This window comes from Pelodiscus sinensis, chromosome 2, assembly GCF_052426305.1.
Source record: "Pelodiscus sinensis isolate ZL-2025 chromosome 2, ASM5242630v1, whole genome shotgun sequence".
Classification (NCBI taxonomy): domain Eukaryota; kingdom Metazoa; phylum Chordata; order Testudines; family Trionychidae; genus Pelodiscus; species Pelodiscus sinensis.
In genome coordinates, this window is record NC_143053.1 from 134,918,680 (window position 1) to 134,934,639 (window position 15,960).

General features: G+C 41.6%; 1 protein-coding gene across 2 annotated transcripts in view; it reads left to right on the forward strand.

Annotated features, from left to right (window-relative positions):
- The window catches only part of DNAH5 (dynein axonemal heavy chain 5), a 246,615-nt gene that overhangs the window by 109,865 nt on the left and 120,790 nt on the right, over window positions 1-15,960 (forward strand). For both annotated transcript variants that reach the window (XM_089776436.1, XM_089776437.1), the window contains 10 exons: window positions 3,464-3,682; window positions 4,370-4,432; window positions 4,816-5,054; window positions 7,419-7,659; window positions 9,140-9,339; window positions 10,873-11,026; window positions 12,135-12,298; window positions 12,829-12,985; window positions 14,485-14,697; window positions 15,512-15,736. In XM_089776436.1, coding sequence (XP_089632562.1) covers window positions 3,464-3,682; window positions 4,370-4,432; window positions 4,816-5,054; window positions 7,419-7,659; window positions 9,140-9,339; window positions 10,873-11,026; window positions 12,135-12,298; window positions 12,829-12,985; window positions 14,485-14,697; window positions 15,512-15,736 — 1,875 coding nt within the window. The remainder of the gene's footprint in view (window positions 1-3,463; window positions 3,683-4,369; window positions 4,433-4,815; window positions 5,055-7,418; window positions 7,660-9,139; window positions 9,340-10,872; window positions 11,027-12,134; window positions 12,299-12,828; window positions 12,986-14,484; window positions 14,698-15,511; window positions 15,737-15,960) is intronic.

Here is a 15,960-nt window from a genome sequence, read left to right on the forward strand (position 1 = left end):
ACTGTCTACTGAAATCTAAATTTTGAAAATGTGGTGAGAAAATATATATATTGTAGTGCTAACATGAGCTAATTAGTTAAATTATAAAACTAGTCTGGGTCCTGACAGTCCTTCATGTGCAGAACTCCCTTTGGAGCAAATACAACATGGAGTCTTGTGACACCTTAAAGACTAACAGATTTACTTGGGAATAAGTTTTCATGGATAAAAACGATTTAATCAGATTCATGGTTTTTCCCTCATCCCAAGCATGTTTGTATCTGGAGGCTAGAACAGAGAGTGCACTTACACTCTTGAGCATTGGTGAAGTGGTTTTTACCCATGAAAGCTTATGCCCAAATAAGTCTGTCTTTAAGGTGCCAAAGGACACCTCATTGTTTTTGCAGATACAGACCAACACGACTACACCCTGAGACTTGTCATTAGGGCAAATGTAAACTAAATGAGTCAAGAGTGGGGCATTAGCCTCCCATATACCAGAGAGGCTCAGTCAAGTGGACTTCTCAAATGAGAATTATTAAGGCAGTTGACAAGATGATTGTTGTTCTTAGGTGCAGCAGAGGCCAAAATGTAATCTGGTGTTGGTCATCTTCCTTTCTAAGTGCTAACTAATGGTTCTTATCTGCTTCTTGTAACTATTTAGTCTTTAGGATGCTACTAAACTATTTGTTGTTTTGTAAGTTTTTCCTGTTACACGCGGCTATCCCTCTGAAGCTTATTTAGTCACTGTCCTTTTATTCTTCCTCCCCTTCATTTTTCTCCCTTCTCTGTGCCTCCCTCTCTCCTTCCCTTATTTATTCTTGGTTCTGGACTTCCAACACTCCAATCATCTGAAGAAGTGGGCTGTGCCCACGAAAGGTCATATACCATTTACATGTTTTGTTAGTCTTTAAAGTGCTACTAGACTATCTGTTGTTTCTTAAGTCTTTCCTGTTACAGAAGCAAAAGAAGTGACTGTTAGACTTCAAAGACCTCTGGCTATTCATCTGATTGAAGAAGTCCATGCAGACTTAAATGGCAATTGCACAAAGGATCACAAGAAGACCTGGGCTTCTGTATAGATGCTAGAGCAGGGCAGGTCAGGTGACTGTGCAGTTTCAAATGTGGGAGAGGGCAGCCTGTTGTTCTGTGCTGAACTATTGACATTTCACCTGATAGCTAGGAGAAAGAAAAAAAAGATGTGGCAGCCACCACAAGAGACAGGAAATGGTGACAGGTAGATCAGCACAGAACTGCCACCCACCCTCTACCAAAGAAGGTATACAACACGAAGGCCGAGGTGGAGCTGGACATTTGTTACAAGAACAAATAACAGACAGATCAGTTGATTGTCACACTAGTTTTTGACTAGCTTTGTATTTGTATACTACTATACAACATCTTCCTTAGCAAAGCTGAGATAAAGATTGTTAGTCCATTATTTGGTATATAATTAAATGTTTTACTTTTCTGTCATTAGTATATTATAGTTCTAGTTCCTATTTAGCCCACATTCTTGTTTGGAAGAAACAGCTGTTCAAAGTTCTTCAAGTTCTAGAATGAAAATATATTAGATCAGTTTAAGTGGTTTCTAATTACTTTAGCCACGTGTCTCAATGTAACATACAAAAACAAAGCATTAATGGTATACATGAAAGTCCAGGTCCTCAGAGATCACAGTATTATAATCTATAGTTTTGTGAGGGGCTGAATTGTGGGAACAGGTAATTAAAGCAGCTAATATACTTAAAGGCCAATTCATACATTTTAGGAGCTCTGGTAAATCTTGGCTGTGCAAGTTACCACTGTTCTTAGGAGTACTGTTGTTGGGTTTAAGCCAGTGTTTCTCAAAGTGGTCCACAGACCCACTCTCAGGCTACATCTATACTTCTTCCTTCTTGCGCAAAATACTATTCAAAGGAAGCGCGGATTAACATATTGCCGTGCTTCATTTGCATAATTAATTAGAGGCTGTTTTTGCGCAAGAAGATTTTACGCAAAAAGGAACTGTGTAGACGGCTCCTTTTTGCACAAACTCCCCTCCTGCGCAAGAGCCGTTTTTCCTTCCTCATTTTGTTCAGGAAGAATGGCTCTTGCGCAAGAGGGTTTTTTTGCGCAAAAAGGCGCTGTCTACACAGTTTCTTTTTGCGTAAAAGCCTCTTACAAAAATGGCCCCTAATTAATTACGCAAATGAAGCATGGCAATATGCTAGTCCGCGCTTCATTTGCATAGGCTTTTGTGCAAGAAGGAAGCAGTATAGACATAGCCTTAGAGAGCTGCTACCTAGCTACTTTGGTTTGTTTACTTACTGACTCTGCAGCCATGGAGCCTCACGGTTCCCATTGGCTGCAGTTCACCATTTGCAGCCAAGGGGAGCTGCGGGAAGCAACAACCTGGGTCACGCTGCTTTCCACGGCTCCCCTTGGCTGCAAACGGGAAACAGCAGCCAATGGGAGCTGTGAGGCTCTGTGGCTATGGAGCAAATAAGTAAACAAGCCAGAGCAGCCCGTTAGCAGCTTTCTCAGAGTGGGTCCGTGGACCATTTTGAGAAATACTGGTTTAAGTATATATGTAAAAGAAGATCTGTTCAAGATCTGTTGTTTATTTTATTGTAAAATGTTTTGCTATTCCTCCTCCTCATTTTATTGGAAGTAGTGGTGAACATGATCATTATAGTGGGTATCACTTGTATTCTTCTTATCCTTTTCACAATGAAAATAAATTTGTAGATTAGATAGGCTCTTGTTATTATAACCAGAAAATAATTGTAGAACAACAGGTTGAAACGCAAACACTGTGTCTACACTGGCATGAATTTCCGGAACTGCTTAAAATGGAATACTATTCCGTTTTCAGTTTTTCCGGAATAGGAGCGTCTACATTGGCAGGCTGCTTTTCCGGAAAAGCCCTTTTTCCAGAAAAGCGTCTGTGGCCAATGTAGACGCGCTTTTCCGGAAAAGAGCCCCTATCGCCATTTTCGCAATCGGGGCTTTTTTCCGGAAAAGACTACTGGGCTGTCTACACTGGCCCTTTTCCAGAACAGTGTTCCGGAATAAGGACTTATGCCCGAGCGGGAGCAGAATAGTTTTTCCAGAATAGCGGCTGATTTTGTACAGTAGAGCATCGTTGCTTTTCTGGAAATTCAAGGGCCAGTGTAGACAGCTCGCAGCTTATTCCGGAAAAGCGGCTGATTTTCTGGAATAAGTGGCCCGGTGTAGACACAGCCAAACAAAATTCCATCAGAGCCAAGGAGATAAATACTGAGGATGAGATACAGTAATTTTAATTTGTGTGTGTTCACAGATTCCTGAATTTGTTTATGCATAACTATATGAGTGTAGCCCTCCTGCTTCTCTGAAAAGCCATCTGGCACTACCTTTAGGCCAGAAAATGTTTGAAATGTTGCAGATTTATGTATGTATTTGCATAGAATGTAGCATGTTTTGTACATATAGGATATAGATGCTGTCATTGATCTGACAGGAATCCTATGCAATGTTAAACAAATATGAGCTGCTGGTGGCAAAGGAAGAAATGGAGAAGGTGGACACCCTACGGTATATCTGGGACAAGCTTCTGGTCCGGGCAAATGAAGTACAGAATGAGCTGGTAGCTTTGCAGCCCAATTTCAGAAGAGAACTAATTACCACTGTGAAGACATTCACTGAAGATTGCCATCAGTACTATACAGAGTATGAAACGGTAAGGCGTATGTTCCAAGAAACTTAAAAAAATAGCATGCAAGTTCTTTGTGTTACCAATATAAATGCAATGGTGTTCAACTTCATTGCAGAATGGCTGTGATCATGGAGCATGGGTGTCAGTTACTTTTTTTTTCTGGAGATGTGGTAGAGGTTTTGATTGCTCAGCAAGGAGAGCTGGGGGCAACTATGGATGATAGTTCAATGTTTAGGTAGCCTGTTAAATACCAAGACCAAGCCTATTGAATAGTGCTTGTGCTCATGTGAGTGCAAGGTTTATCTGGCATTTAGGAGGATGGAAGCTTGCACCCTCCCCGTTTCACTGTTGTAAAGAAGACCAGCAGAGTCAGTCTCCAGTGAACTAGTTTACAAATATCTGCTCTCTCATGAGTAAAAAGGGTTATTAGATGTGTTCTTCTTATAGTTCCTTCCCAACTCAATAAGTATGAAGAGTACTTGAATCCCCTTTTACTACCCTAATTACTTTCACATGCCTTTCCCTATGAGTGGACATGCTGATCTCTCTGGGACTATATTCTTGTGAAAGTACTATTTAGTGTAAATCAGAGTAGCAAAACTCAGTACTAAAAACTATTAAAGTTAACTCTTTAACAGACATTGAATTCATATGTGCAACATGCTTTGTTTTTAAAGTTGGTGAACAGCATCTTTAACTTTTTTCTTCCAGAACGGACCAATGGCTGTTGGTCTTGAGCCTCAGGAAGCCAGGGACAGGCTTATTATGTTCCAGGTATTTATTTCTAATCCAAAGACTTAACTAAAATATCATTTATTTGGGGGAAAGAGGGGCAGGGGAGAAGCCAGTCATAATTTAGCAGAAAAGTTAGTTAAATAAATTCTACAAATCTGTTTGTAGATTTGGCTATAGCCTACTTAATTTTGCCAACTGGGGACAAAGTTTTCTATATTAGTTATAAGGAATAATACATTGAATAGCAAGAATGGGTGACATGGATTTTACATACAGAATTTGTCTAATGAACTGTAATTACTAAGTGCAGGTATCCTGTTTGGAACCTAATTGATTATAGTTACCTGGGAGCTAGGACCTAGGTTTTCTCTTTTACAGCTCTGAACAAAATGCTAGCACTTGTCTCTATATATTTTTATTAGAATCGATTTGACAGCCTGTACCGAAAATATATTACCTACAGTGATGGGGAAGAGCTTTTTGGCTTACCTGTTACCCAGTATCCTCAGCTACTTGAGATAAAGAAACAGCTGACTCTGCTACAGAAGCTCTACAGCCTGTACAGTAACGTTATAGACACGGTCAATGGCTACTACGATATCCTCTGGTCAGAAGTTAGCATTTCAAAAATAAACAATGAACTTCTGGAGTTTCAGAACAGGTGAGGAAGTGTGTACAGATAGTTAAGCTGTTCGTTTTTACTTGTTGAAAAATGGTAGGGATTGCCTTTCATTCACTACACTTGCATAAGCATGCTCTTGCTCCTTAAAATTTAGTTGGAAATTTCTAGTCTTCTCTCTTTTATCGTTTTCACCAAAAGGGTGTAATTTATCATTTGAGAGTTAAAGGATTCTTGTTCCTTGGGATTATTTTTAAGTAAAAATAATTTTCTTTTGTTTAGAAGATAAATTTGGAATTGATAATTAGTTTTCTAAAATAAAATGAAATAATTTAACTTAGTTTGCCACTACAGAGGACCACTTCAGTAGCCTATTGGGCTGCCTCTGAGTTACCCAACACTTTTCCTATCTAACAGGGGCTGACTTAGGTATGTAGAACTGAAGTGCTTCTCAAATAGGGAATTGAGCGAACTGAAGAATCAAGCCTGATTTTCCTGCATGTTTGGTTAGAATACTGCCACAGAGCACTCTGTAACCAGAAGTATTGTTGAAAAGATGGGGGAAGGAGAATATTGGAGAAAATTTAAACTTTTTATCATTTTTGAAACTTAGCAAATGTTCACTGGGATATAAAAATAACTTTAAAGGAATTCCAGAGATGTTTGTGGTGAAGAAATATTACTGGGATAATAGTTGTTGTAAAGTAGATGGAATAGCAGGCAGTCAAAATGCTTGTTGTAAGGTTGTTCAGCTGAACTCCTTAGAACAAGTATGTTGTCTTCCCTGATTTGCAGCCAGTGAAATAAGCTTATAAAGAAACTAGGGGGGCAATGTCCCCTGCTCACTACACTCATTAGCCCCCTTCTCAGGGGTAGGCAGACCCGGCTCTCCACAGCCACCAGGGGAGGGCCAGGCTGAGGCATGGCAGCCCTGGCCTGCCCTGGCTCTCCCTGCTCCGGCCTCCAGTGTGTGTGTGGACCTAGGCTGGTCAGGCTCCTTCTCTCTGCCCACTCTGGTGAGTGGGGGAGGGGTTGGGCCAGACTGAGGCCAAAGCTGGCCTGGCCCTCTCCCTTTGGCAGTGAGAGGGAAGGGAGCACAGCACCTAGACCTCTTCCTCTGGCTGCAATGGGGGAAGCCACATGGCTCAAGCCCCCTGCTGGTGAGGGGCAAGACTGCATGGCTCCTGTGCGCTCGCCAGGCCACCGGGGGATGCCGCACGTGTCCTGCACGCCCAACCCAACTGAGGCCCCGTAAGGCTCTGCGGCTCCTGCGCGCCTCCTCCTCCCCCCCACCTGAGGCCTGGAGAGGTCATGTGGCTCCTGTGTGCCCCTGTCCCTCAACCCGAGCCCCCACAGCTCTCATGCACCTCCTGTTCCCCATCTGTGCCCCCAACCCAAGCCCTTGCAGCTCCCATGTGACTCCCCCCCCGGACGGTGGAAGAGCTGCATGGCTGCAAAAGGGACATCCAGCCCTGGGTCAGGGGCAGTTGTGGGAGGCTGGTGGCAAGGCCTGTGGTGGGGGGGAGGGCCAGATTGGGGGTCACCCCGCAGGAGGCACCCTGCCCCCTGAGCCATGTCAGTGGGTGCTTGGCTCAGGGGATGGGGTGATCCCTATTCTGGCCCTACCCCCCTGCATCCTGCTCCCTGCCATGGGCCTTGCCACTGGCTCCTCTCTCACCCAGAAATTGCAACTCCCGGCAGCCTGCCACATGGTGGCTGTCAGAGGCACATCCAACTCTGTCCCCAGCTCAGGGACCGGGGTGCCTCCTAACCTGGTTCAGGTGCGAGAGTGTCCCCCAGTCTGGTGCCCCTCCATAGTGGGCCTCTCCAGTGGTCCCCTGCCCCTCTCCACGGGCCTTTCCGCTGCCCCATCCCTGTCGCTGGAGCTTTTTTACCCCCCCTAAAGTGGACCTTTCTGCCAGCCCCTCTACAGTTTTCCTCCTCCCTCCCAGAAGCCCACCAGCAGCAGTTCACCTTCAGTGCTACTGCTCCTATTGGGGTCCAGGAGCCTTGGGTTGCTGATCCCTGCTGGATTAGCAGTGGGGAGGAGGGAGTAAGGTAGGAGACAGGGCAGCTGAGGGGGAGGGGCTGTGGGATGCAATGTGATGTGATGATGTCACTCTGTCATCCTGCAGGAAAAACTTTTTAAAATAATATATGTAGAAAACAGGTTCTCCTAAAGCACGTGCACAGTTACTAAATTCAAGGAACTTAAACTAAACTCTACTTTAACTAAAGAAATGTGCTGTACCATTGTTGTTGCTCTGTAACTTTAGCAAATTCAGTAATATAAAGAACATATAACTTTATATAATATATAATATAATATAATATAATATAATATAATATATATAATATATAATATAATATAAAGAATATAACTTTAAAAAAGTTAACTGATTGCAGGTGTCGCAAACTTCCTCATGCTTTAAAGGAATGGCAGGCATTTTTGGATCTAAAGAAGACAATTGATGATTTCAGTGAGTGCTGCCCTTTGCTTGAGCTCATGTCAAATAAGGCCATGATGGCTCGGCACTGGAAGAGGATTACAGATCTCACTGAACACCGTTTCGAGGTGGAAAGCGAGACCTTCAAATTGAGAAATATCATGGAAGCCCCTCTGCTGAAATATAAAGAGGAAATAGAGGTATTTGTTAGAATGGCACAGAAATGAGAAATTAATACTTCTGAAGGCCTTGTAATACTGTTAATGTGATATTTTTCATAGTACTGGTTGCACCTCCCAAAACCAGAATTCCTTAGTCCAGCAACATCAGTGGTCTGGCAGGACTACAGATGTTCCTGGATCAGAGAACCCCAGTAACCTAGTGGCAGGAGGCAATCTAGGAAGGGCTGGGCTGAAGCAGTGGAACAGGGCAGGAGCTGGGGCTGGTGACAGCTCCCAGCAGCTCGCGGCACTAGGACCGGGTTGGGGTAGCCCCTGGCAGCAAACGATTGGGCTGGTGACAGCCCATGGCAGCGTGGGCTGGGGCCAGAGCCTATGGGCAGCCATGGGGCAGGGGCCTCTCTTGGCAGCCCGCGGCAATGGGACTGGGGCTGGCGGCAGCCCCAGTAGCCCATGGAAGTGTTGGTCCGTAGCCCTGGACAGCCTGCAGAAGCAGGGCCAGAGATTGTGGACTGCTGTGGATCTGGGACCAGACCCTGAGGACTCAGCAGGTCTTGGCAGCCCATCCAGGGCCAGAGGTGGTCTCTAGCAGCCCATGGCAGAATGGGGCTGGAGCCTGTCATAGCCTAAGGCAGTTCGGGTTGCAGCAGTGGAGCCAGCAACCCAGCAGGCAGCCCGGCAGGGGCTGGAGGTAGTCTCCCCACTTCCCCTTCTCCCTTCTGGAGCTGGCATAGGTGGCGGCTGGGGGCTATGGCAGGGAACCTTTTCTAGTCCAGCAAATTCCCTGGTTCAGAATCAGCCAGGTCCTGAGGGTGCTGGATAAGAGATGCCCAACCTGTAGTTAAATAGAAGGAATCCATAAACCTGGCAGCAACTCTCACATACTCAGAATTACACTAAGGTATCTATTGCAAATGCCCATTCCTACGGTTTCCCTTAAATTTCATTTATGAAGTAACAAAGCTTTCACGTGGAGTGTCCTTCAAAAGTGACATCAATCCCGTAAAGACTTAAAGATTGCCATGGGACCCAGCACAGGAGTTACAGTTTGTACAGCTGACTTGCTTTGCAGTAATGAGGCTTAGAGAGAACATTTATTGAACTGGTCATCCAATCCCTGACACTCACAGAGGGTGAAAGATGATCTGGAGAAACGGTAGGTATATAGCCACGCAGCTTTTTGTATTCTTAAATTGGCGTTAAACAGCTGGTGTGGCTGCCATGTGTGAGTGGAATAGCTCTCTACCTTCCCGTTTATCGCATCTGTAGAGGAATAGCAGTATCAAACTTCCTGCCTTTTTCAGGTGTATTAATGTTGAGAGGAATACAGACGTTTCCATTGTTTCTGCACATGAAAAGTATGTTGGCGGTCTTCACGCTTACCAATTCATGCTAACCGTGGAGCTTAGCTAATGCTGATGGGGAGAGAGGGTAGTAGAATGGGGATGCTTGAGGCTGAGCTGAAAGAGCTACTCATATTAGTTGTCTGTTTATTTACTAGGATATTTGCATCAGCGCTGTGAAGGAGAGAGACATTGAGCAGAAGTTGAAACAGGTTATTGCCGAGTGGGACAACAAAACTTTCACCTTCGCCAATTTTAAAACTCGTGGTGAGCTGCTCTTGAGAGGAGACAGCACTTCAGAAACGATTGCTAGCATGGAGGATAGCTTGATGGTTCTGGGCTCTCTCTTGAGCAACAGGTAACAGGAGAGGGCATTCGTTATTAGTAAAACATTTGGGCTTCTTAGGTAAAGTTGCCCCTTCCAACGTAAGAGGAAAAATTAGAAAATAAATACCGAAATATCACAAGTATATTAGTGCTAAACATGCCCCATCCTGAAAAGTGCCCTAGGCTGGTGGTCAGTTTTACCATTGCTGAGTCATATTGATCTCAGTGGGGCTGCATGTAGATATAAACAGATACCCATGGTACAGGATTGGAACCTAAAGGATTAAGAATTCTTTTTATGTGTGCCTGTACCCCTCTCCTCTGGGGACCTAATTGCATGGACTGTGGGCTGTAGTAAGATGAGGGCCTAAAACATGAGCGCATGCAGCACAGGCCTGCTTTGAGGCCTAGTTAACAATGGGTAAAACATGACTAACATAAAGCAAAGCTAAGCCTTGAGCAAGAGACAGGCCCCAGCTCACAGAACTTGGCACGAACAGGGCTGAGAGTACAAAACACTAATTGGTGCTAGGTACTGACTGTAGAACAATAATTGGTATTGGTCATAAGTGAAAAGCACATGAAATCACTAGCTCAATAAAAAAGATCTTGGTACCCACTCCCCACAGATACAGACTCAGGTTCAAGAAAGGGTCTAAAATGACTGAATTTAAGAGATTTAACTGTTATCCACTTGTAGAGGAATTTTTCTTTAGATGGAAAAATTGATCTCTTGCAAACCAGTCTGGATTTTCATATTTTTTGGCAACTCAGCAATGTGATGTAACGATGTAAGAATCAGGGGAATCTTGGATGACAGGCGCTAAGGACATAACAATTAAATGAGAATGTGGCTACACAGTAGTGGCAATCAGTGTTCCCTGTAAGCTCAGTGCTTGGGCGGTCACCCAGGACTGATTCAGATGCCACTCAGCTGATTAGCAGAGTGCTCACAATGCCCATAACTGGCAGTGTGTGTTTCTACCAGTGGTGCTCATCCATGCGTGCATTGGTGTATATAACAAAATTTATTCATGCATGGATGGATACTATTCAGGGGAATATTGGTGGCAATTTTGGGATTTCTGACACTTTTCAATCTGTAATATAATTACAGATTGCAGAAAAGACCACTCACACTTCCTTATACTACAGACAGTTGTATTAACTTTTATTATGTAAGCTGGTACAGAAAAAAATCATTAAAAACATCATTGATCCTTCAACATTCCTAGAATAGTTCACATTGCCTATATTTATGAATGCAGGGCTTTTGAAAGATTGTGTATCAAGTCTTGCTTTCCTTACTGTAATTTTCTCATTGGAGTCCAGGGATTATTGATGAGGAAGATTTGATTCAGGAAAAAACTTTAATTGTAGATGTGTATAGAAGACATCAAATCAATGTAGTGTATTACATATGTGTGTGGGGGTGTGAGTGCTATCCAATTTTCATAAGACACGAATTTTCCCCACTTAATATGTCTTGTGCTTGATAAGGCCTAAGTATGCTTTAAAAATCATAGTTTTCTTTTTATTGCTGCAACATTATGTTGTTTTTTAGGTACAATACCCCATTCAAGGCACAGATCCAAAAATGGGTACACTACCTTTCCAACTCAACGGATATAATTGAGAACTGGATGACAGTGCAGAACTTGTGGATTTATTTAGAGGCTGTTTTTGTGGGAGGAGACATTGCAAAGCAGCTTCCAAAGGTTTTTGAATAGCTACTTTCTTTTAACTCTTCTTGCTACATACACAACTGAATTAATTTGAAAAATGACCGAAGCATTTTCTAGACCTGTAGGTTTTAGCATTTACTTTTTTGCATCATGCTAAGTATCAAATTCACCCTTTGTTTGCACAGTTTGTATCACATATATTATGGTATACTCAAGTTAATTCCAAGTACAAATCCAATAATTAGGAACACAGGCAATTGCACTTAAATAATTTCATTGTCCTGATATAAAACAAACGTACCTTTAGCAATTGCTTTGTAAACTTGAGTATAGCAGTTGAGGCAGCCATTCATGAAGTCATAAAAAATAACAAATCATCATAATGTGTGTGTATATGAAATATGTTGTAAATCCCCTATAATTTAAAAAGTATATTCTTTAAGTGAAATCACTTTGTATAAAGAGTCCATGCACCATCTAAGCTTCTTACTGCGAATTTTGTGAGTAAAACTTATCTGAAATAGATTTGCCTATGGAATAGTCTAAGTTTCATTATTGAGTACAAACTAAAGCTAGACTGAGTATAACATGGACTGTACAATCGAGAACATTACTGTACTGTTGGGGAGATAAACTACATTAGATGACCCAGTAAGCTTTTCTATGTTTAGACTGTTACCTTAGTCACTTATATTTGGTAAAGGTATTTACTCATCTTTCCAATTAAGAGGATACAGCTCTGCTGGGAGTCTTACTCATTTAACATGTCTCCTACTTTATTTAGTATTAAAATTAACATTATTGTTGGTAAGTAATATACATCTGGGGTGCTCTATTTAATAGTGATGGATCTAAATGCTAGCGACTGAGTAGTCTTGCTTCCTACTTCAAGGAAGGATGAGTAGGGAAGGGAAATGTTGGGTTCAGTGCCTGAGACTTGACAATAAAGTGTGAAAGCTTTTACAGAGAATTCTTAGCCTGTTTTACACCTAACAAAAATTGATATTCTGGGGGATAGTTGACAAAATCTGAGTGGTCTGAACATTAGTTTAGCAGCATTCAGGAATTTAGAATTCATTCTATCCGAGTTGAAGATATCAGTTACGTTAATGACTTACTTTTCCACCCTCTTTCCCCATAGGAAGCCAAGCGTTTCTCTAACATAGATAAATCATGGGTGAAGATCTTGATGCGGGCCCATGAGATGCCAAATGTGGTCCAGTGCTGTGTTGGAGATGAAACCCTGGGACAGTTGTTGCCACACTTGTTAGAACAGCTTGAGATCTGTCAAAAGTCACTTACAGGGTAAGACTGTTAGTAAGGTTCAAGGGCAAGAAAATTGTGATAATTAGTACAACCACAGGACTAGACAATAGAATAATTACTTTAGTAATATTCTCTTGCTTGTGGCTGGGAGTGCAGGCTTATTTTTCCGTGCATGCATGTAAGGGAGAAGGTGCAAGTTAATGCATAATTTTGAAGTAAAGGAAACCTGGCACAGATTTCATTAGCTTCATTTTAACAAAATTATCCAACTTCAACAAGCTAGAACTGCACTCTCAAATTTTCATTACAGTACTCTTCTGAGTGATCTGTAACCTCGACTGGCTTTCACAGTGAGATCATCTGTAATACTAAATAGAAGCATCAAAGCAGAATCTTAACCCATTGGGGCACAATGGGTCTGAGATGCCATTTTTACCACTAATGAGAAATGAATTAATGTGTTGTGTTGAGAAAACTTCTCTCATCACTAAAGAGAGCAGATGAAGCTCTCCTTATGAAGGCAGTGCTGAATAAATTACCACCATGAGCCTTTTTTCTTTTAAATTCAGGTACCTGGAGAAAAAACGACTTTCCTTTCCTCGGTTCTTCTTTGTGTCAGACCCTGCTCTCCTGGAGATACTTGGCCAGGCATCAGACTCTCACACTATACAGGCTCACCTGCTCAATGTTTTTGACAACATTAAAACTGTCAGGTTCCATGAAAAGGTGGGCACTGCTCTAATCTTGCCACACTTGTCTTGAAAAGGGGCAAATGATGAATGTTTGTTAAATGCAGAGTTATATGGGTAAATGGTGCATGTGGCAGATTCACTAGGGATCCTGAGTACCCTAGTACTGATTAATTTTTTTTTTCTTGTGAAGGCTTGGATTACAAATCTTAGCTCACATGATAGACTAATTGTGTTCAGAATGAGGATGCTAGTTCAGAAATGTGTACCTATTTTTTGCTTTAGGAACATAACATCAAGTTACTGGCTTTAAACACTGACACATTCTTCACAGGAGATTAAACTTTTGAAAACATACATCTATGATGGAAAAGAGAAGGTTATGTTCTACTATAATATTCCCCCTGCATTTCCAGCGAAAGAGAACTAGCTTTCCACAAGCATGTGCTCTGTGTGCATGACATTTTTTTGGTTAGAAACAATTTTACCCCTGTCTAGGTTCTCCCCTCCATTATGTCACTTGCAAAACTTAAAACCAAACTCTTTCAACCAAACCTTTGAAGCCCAGGAGTTTGAGTTAGAAAGTAGGCAAAACAAGAATGTCTATCTTGTATTTTTTTTTTTAAAAGACAGGTCTGTAAAGACCAAGAGTTCAGTATCTGAATTGGATTTTAGGTTATGTACTATTTTCTCCCTCTTCCAAACAAAGCACACTTTTCCACTCAAGGCAAATAGTATTACCAGTTCATTAGTCACATTCTGAAGTGGCTTGTACCAGTATTGGTATGTTCCAAAAGCAGCCCTGGTGGTCATGAGAATACTGACATTGCAAATGTGCTCACCACCGGGAGTGTACAATGTAAGAAGTCTTTTTGCCACCTGATTTCATTCTTAGCAAGTCTGTTGGGGTATGGGCACAATGGGAAACTGAACCTTTAGGTTTCTGGTGAGGAGACTCACAAAAATGACAGCAAATTTCAGGAGCACAAATCCTATTGCTTTATATATTGAAGACCTTCCGGAGATTTAAAAAAATCTCTCTTATACAATGAGTATAATCTTGGAATTAAGGCACTGATTTGGCTCCTGACTCTGCAAGTGAGTGGCTGTGTGACTTTGGGCAAGTTCTTAAGCATCCCACTCGTGGTCTGTATTTTAGTTTAAGATTTCAAGGTTAGAGAGTACGTTTGTATAGTGCCTAGATCATTGGGGGTCTTGAGGCACTATGATAAAAATAGAAATAAAACTAAACAAGTGAGATTATCCTACAGCCTTTTATTCACTTATGTAGTAAACTGAAAGTTTACTTCAGTTATTGCTAAAACACTATTAAAGGAAACCCTGGTTCTGAGTAAACCTTACCGGGATTTAGTCATTATTTTGTTACAGTAGCTCCTTTCTTTTGGTGGGTGCAATCTGGCCAGTTCAATAAATTACCAGGATTAAAAATAGTTAATTGTGTTGTAGAGATGTTGGAGAAATGACAAGCTCATTGCAATAATCTGTATATTATATATGTTTTTTTGTTTCAACTAGATATATGATCGAATTCTGTCGATTTGTTCTCGAGAGGGTGAGACAATTGAGTTGGATAAACCCGTAATGGCTGAGGGTAATGTGGAGGTCTGGCTCAATTCTCTCTTAAAGGAATCCCAGTCTTCATTACATACTGTCATTCGCCAAGCAGCCATGGATATCCAGGAAACTGGATTCCAGCTGATTGAATTTCTTTCTTTTTTCCCAGCCCAGGTAAGATTATTAAAAAGGGTGAGGAGTTGCTCTCAGATAATTTTTGCCATTTTTGGTCCCTTCAGCTTTGGTTGTGTTGAAATTTGCAGCCAGCTATGGAAATGCAAAACTGAAAGTCACTTAACATCTTTCAGTACTTGGTCTTGTTAGTTTTTTAATACTGTGCAATCCAAATGTTCAAATCTTAACAGTACAACAAAGAAGCATGCATATGTTTGTGGGCAAAAATTAATCTGTGACACCATGGCCAAAACTTTTCACAATCCTAAACTTTTCCTGATTTTAAGAGGAATAAGGGATCTTTCGGAGAAGGCTTTATTTTCCGAAAGATCCTCGTCTAGACTGGCGCTTTTTGCCGGCAAAGCCCTGAGCCGGAAAAAGTGGCAGCCATGTTCATGCAAATGAAGCGGGGAAGATTTAAATCCCCGCTTCATTTGCAATTGTGATGTGTCTAATCTGCATCCCTTTTCCGCAAAAGGGGTGCAGTCTAGACATAGCCTTAATAGTGCAGATAGTTTAGATTAGGAGGAAATGTGTAAGTGAACCTTGATTTAAAAAAATGCATTGTCCTCAAATGTGTGCAGCTCAAGTTGATTTTTCAAAAGGCATCACATATGTACATCAAATAGAACTTGAGATGTGAAACATTTACTCTCATTAGTTTTATTTCTCTGATAAAGGGATGAGTTACACCTTTTAATACATTTTAAGCATTTAATTTTAATAAGTAATTTATTAAGTATTAATAGAAAAGCATATTTATGTGCTTGAACTGAAAAAACTCCATGGAGTATACTGTTTGTTTTTTCAAAAGGTTGGGTTGTTGGGAATCCAAATGATTTGGACAAGAGACTCAGAAGAAGCATTGACTAATGCCAGGTATGATAAAAAAATAATGCAGAAGACAAACCAATCTTTCTTGGACCTGCTGAACACTCTCATAGACATGACAACTAAAGACCTCAGTCCTGTGGAGCGAATTAAATACGAGACACTAATCACTATCCATGTGCATCAGAGGGACATCTTTGATGATCTGGTAAGTATTCAGCATAGCCTTTTGTGTGCTGTCACGGTGTTCTATTAAACATGGCTCAATGGCTGCTGAATGATCCCTTTTAAACATTAAATTATGCATACCGATATCTAGTGACTGATTCTCCATTTTATGCCTGTGAAGTGTGGTGTTGGGATACTGTGAGGAAGCTTTCACTACTGTAGAACAGGTTATAGTCTATCCATGGATAATTTAAGGGTTTTACT